Source organism: Panicum virgatum, chromosome 1N (genome assembly GCF_016808335.1).
Source record: "Panicum virgatum strain AP13 chromosome 1N, P.virgatum_v5, whole genome shotgun sequence".
Taxonomy (NCBI): domain Eukaryota; kingdom Viridiplantae; phylum Streptophyta; class Magnoliopsida; order Poales; family Poaceae; genus Panicum; species Panicum virgatum.
In genome coordinates, this window is record NC_053145.1 from 8,721,184 (window position 1) to 8,726,114 (window position 4,931).

General features: G+C 51.0%; 1 protein-coding gene across 1 annotated transcript; it reads right to left on the reverse strand.

The window, feature by feature from the left end:
• Positions 1-241: 241 nt before the first annotated feature.
• LOC120655034 lies at positions 242-4,650 on the reverse strand. The gene is made up of 2 exons (XM_039932753.1): positions 3,038-4,650; positions 242-2,605 (listed from the first exon to the last, which is right to left on the reverse strand). The coding sequence occupies exons 1-2, from the start codon at positions 4,082-4,084 to the stop codon at positions 515-517; spliced, it is 3,138 nt and encodes a 1,045-aa protein (XP_039788687.1). The 5' UTR covers positions 4,085-4,650; the 3' UTR covers positions 242-514.
• Between the last annotated feature and the right edge of the window lie 281 nt (positions 4,651-4,931).

The following is a 4,931-nucleotide window of genomic DNA, read 5'->3' on the forward strand; positions in this document are numbered from 1 at the left end:
CGAACACCAATGGGGACCCAAGAGTACCTACCCAGCAGGGTGGTCAGGGTACCAAACCAGCTGCTTTGGTGCTCTGGTGTCCAGGACCAAGACGCTGCTGTAGGCTGGAGCTGCTTCAAGCCCTGTCAGTAGTATGTTCTATGCTGATGCTACTACGTACTCCTCCGTAGTATTCGATGGCCCAGTTGTGTGGGGAGGAGAAACAGGTCGAGCAGCACAGACAGCATTTGTTATAAAAAAATTTAATCATAAGAAAACCTGCATCTTCTTCAGATTTCATTCGATTTTCCTTTACAACCATTGGTTCTTTGAGTTGTCAGTGCTGAAACCCAAATCCGGCGAAGACCAACGCCAGATGCCAAGAGGGTCATGAAGAATTACCAGAGGATGTAAAACATCAGCAATGTCAAAACAAGTATTTGCACTGATGAGCGATAATCTGAACCTTCAATTGGCACCAAGCGGGAAAAAAAATATGTACGTTCTGATTGCCAAAATGCGCAGCGAAATGCTACTACTTCTTTTTCCTGCCACTGCTGCTCGCACCTTGCGAGCCTTCCGCGATGCAGTACTCCACGGAGGCCACAAGGCTCGCCTCCAGCTTATGGCCTCTCACCGCCGACCTCACCTTCCTAAGGATGTGCTGCTTCATCACCGCCCTCTCCGCGGACTGGACGTTCTTGCACATGTTCAGCCCCTGGATGTACCTCGACACCGCGCCGCCGAAAGGCTCCCCCGCTTTCTCAAGGGCCACGAGCTTCTCGACGACGTGGGAGGCGAGCATCCTCTCGATGCAGGGCTTGGTCCCGACCACCGCAATGTCCACCAGGAGCTGCATGGCCAGGTCCTTCGTCTTCAGGGACTTGCAGTCGAGCAGGTTCACCAGTTTCTCGATGGTTCCTAGCTGCAGAAACCTTTGCAGGACAAGGGATCCGCCCTTTGCGAAGACGATCTGGTGGAGAGCGTAGTATGCTGAGTCCTGGAGCTCGTCGATGTTGCACTGCATCATGCCAATGAGATCGTGGACGATATTGAGCTCCAGGAACCTGTGGACGTATGGCTCTCCTCCGGTGCAGGCCAATTTCATCACCAGAAAAGCAGTCTGAGACCTCACTTGGTTCTGGTTGCTTTCGACTTCTCTGCATTGTAGCAGCAAAGACAGCCTACCAAACAGATTGCTCCCCAAGAGGAGATCTTGCACCGTTGAATCTTTTGCCCTCTCAGCAAGAGGTAACAAACCTTGAATGGCTTCAATGATCTCTTTGCTGTCTCTTTGTCGGATCTTATGAAGAATCACATCAAATTGCTGAGGCTTTGGTGATGGAGGTACACTCTGGTCAAACAAAACAAATCTTTCCAAACTGATCCGAGCATGCCAGGGCAGATGAATCAGCACTGCAGGCCCCATGCACCCTTGAAGTGGAGCACCAAGTTCACAGAATGTTTTCAGCATGACAATCGCATGATGCTGTGAGATCTCAGAACCATTGCCTAGAAGCACAAGAAGTTTCTTGTCGACTCCTGATTCAATCATGGTCTCAACAGCCTTCAACTTTCCAACTTTTGTCATAGATGCAAGAGTTGTAAAAACACTTTCATGCCACAGTTCATTTTCCGGAGACAAGAGACCAGCAATTCGATCCATGGGAATTCTCGACAAAATTTCATCAGCAATTGTGGCATCAACATGCTCAGATATCTTGGCAAGAACATAAGAGAAGTTGGCTACAGTGGAAGTATCTTCGCAGACACCAAGAAGATCGATTAATTTATCTATAGAACCTGCTGTTTCAAGAGACTGGGCAAGATTTATGTAGTCTGCTTGGAAAAATATAACTGTAATTGCCTTAATTATTGCAAAAATGAGATCTGGTGACCCTACTGAAATTATCTCTGCTATTCTAGGGCCAAGTATTTTGCTGAACCCAAGTCTGCTTGCCTCAAAGTCAGATATGGATCTGCACGTCATGAGAGCTTGAGTTGTGCTTCCCAATAAAATCTCAATCTCCATAAATTCTAGCTGAGAAAAGAATGATCTGATCTTCTGTTCGGCTGGCCCTTTCACACACTCTTTGCCAAAAACAAAAAGCCAAGGAGCAACTAATGCGGCACAATCAGAAATTGATTCAGATAAAAGAGTACGGACAGCATCATTTGTTTTGTTCTCAAGGTAGAGCGAAACCATGTCATGCATGTGGTACAACAGTTGGTCCTCCAGTTTTATGATGAGTGAGCCTTCAACTAATTTCGAAACCACAAGAGAGAACAAACTGTTCTGCAGAAGTGCTGACCAAATGGATTCCAGACAAGCCTCTGGAACAGGTTCTTCCCAAGAAATAGCTGCAAGAACCATGAAAAAACTTCTTGAATTCTCTGGCATTGCTTCTAAGCTGTACTCAAAAGATCCAAATATGGTCAATGTGCTCTCCACGTCTTTCTCATTGACATATGAAACTGGCCCAGGCGCACAAGTGGCATATGTTGAGAGGTTGGATATAGCTTTGTCCCATTTCTCCACTCTGGTCTCCTTCCTGAGAGCCTTGCCCATGACAGCAACTGTAAGGGGATGGTGACCACAGCGATCCAGCAAGACTTCTGCAACAGGCTGTGAAGTACAGAGAAATTAAGCACTCCAAAGTCATAGAGTTGGAATTTGGAATTTGCAGTGATTCTAATTTCTGTATCATAAATTTTTTTTCTTGAAAATACATCATAACGAAATTCCTAGAACATCTCTTACTTTGCAAGTATTAGCATAACCAGTCACTTACAAAAGACTGCATGAAAAACATATATCTATGTGAAAATACTGTGTGTATTTGTCAAGCTAAACATGACGTTACTTGGGAAAACATGCTACAGAATAAGATTAATCTTGAATTGCAAACATATGTGCAATGGAGATTTTGACAGCAGGGATGCCTTCATTAAAGCAGCAAATGAACATATGCTAACTAGTATCTGTGAAGGAAGCTAAGAGATGTGAAAGTACAGCTGAAACTAATGAACTGCCATTGAGGCAAACAGCAAAGCATACCGGAAGCTCTTCAACGCTAAGAAGGCTGTGATAGAGAAGAATTTCCTTGCTGATCTCCTTGATATCATCTTTCGATATTTCTACCTTTTCAGCTTCTGCAATCTCGTAGATTGCTTCATCCCTTGTTGTCACGAGATACCGGCAATCGTTATCATATAGTTTTGTGAAGCGATCAACAATGTCTTGCTCCCAAACATCGTCAAGTAGGATCAGCATGCTCCTTCCGATCAATGCTGTCTGGAGCAAGCAACAGACATCATCGAGATCTTTTCCCATCTCCTCATTGACAGTCATGGAACCGATCTGCACAAGGAACTTGCAAATCTTCCTAACCAGACGCTTATGGTATTCACTTCTGCTCCCACTACATGCTGCTCTGCTGCACCACCGCCCGAAACTGATCTCAATTGCCCCATCTACAAAGTTACCCGGTGGATCAGAAGCTATCTGCCGAGCGAGACAAGACTTCCCAATGCCGGATAACCCGACGATGAGCACAACCCAATGACCACCATCCCTCTCCAATAGCTCCCTGACATAGCTGCACTTCTTCGACACCGGATAGCCATGCTCGGACTTGACCCGCACCAACGACGGTGTGCTCTTGGCGGTCGACGCTATGACATTGCCGACACTCTGTGTCAGCTCCTGCAGCTCCAGCCACCAGTTGAGGTCATCCCTGATCAGCTTGACGTACCTCATGAGCGGGTCGCCCACCACGGAGCTCCGCACCACCCTGGCGAACCCCTTCCCTCTGCCCTTCTTACTCAGGACCTGCCTCGCCTTGGCGATGTTGGTGCGGAGCTGGTCCATGAGCCTGCCCAGGCTCTGGAACTGGCGCTCCAGCTGCGGGCTGTGCATCTTGTGCGCGTGCCGCTGCCGCGCCTGCTGCGCCAGCGCGTCGAGGTCAGACACGAAGTCCTCCAGCACCTGGAGCCGCCTGGGCGCCTCGGCGAGGTCCGCGGCCGCCTGCTCCAGCGCCCCGACCGCGGTCACCATCGCCGACACCAGCTGCGTCGCCGAGGCGATGACCTGCACCGCGTCCATGGTCCCCGCCTCGAGAACCAGGCCTCGGATCACAGCGCAAGGGCAGCACCTTCCGTGGAGTTAATCCCAGGACCAGGACTCAGCTGCGCTGGCTGCCGCAATCCCACAAACACATGGCCGGCGCCGGCGCCGGCGCCCTCCAGGTCGCCGCTGCTGGAATCAGCGAAATTCCCCCCTCCATCGTTCGAAGGCCGCCAGGCCGGCGAGCAATCAACCAGCCGATGGTACACCTCCGCGCATAGGCCAATCTGAATCCCACAACCTGACAACCACGCTGTCGCGCTCTCTGCACCCCACCCGCCGCTAGCGGCCAGGAGCTGCCGGCCTGAGCAGATTTGCCATCAGAAATTTTAGCGGTGCTACCAGGGAATTGGATTCTCCACCTAAAAGCGACGTGAGAACTCGCAGAGGCATCAGGCCATGGCGGGGCCGGACGGCGTCACCGGCATCGATGCGCCACGGAAGCTTCAGCGAAGGAGACGCGCCCCCATGTCCGCGCGGCCGCGCCCCCCTTTGCGCGAGAGTCAACAGGGCAAGTGAGAAGGGAGGTGTGTGGCGTCGCGAGTCGGCTGGCTGATTTTGGTTGGTCGCCCGCGGCGGCGAGGCGAGGAAATCCACCGGCTTGGCGGCATCCCCTTGACCCGTGGGCCGTGGCACTGGCGGCAGGCCGCAGCTGCACGCGTCCTGCCCTGGGCCTGAGAGACGCTCCCCACCTGGGCTTCCACGCGCGGGGGAGCCGCCGGTTCTGTGCGGCGTCGAAAATGGGCCAACTTTTTGGGCTGCTCAATAGGGCATCAAAAGATAACTGGACCTTTCGTAGTAAGTAGCGCCCACACGCAAAAAAAAA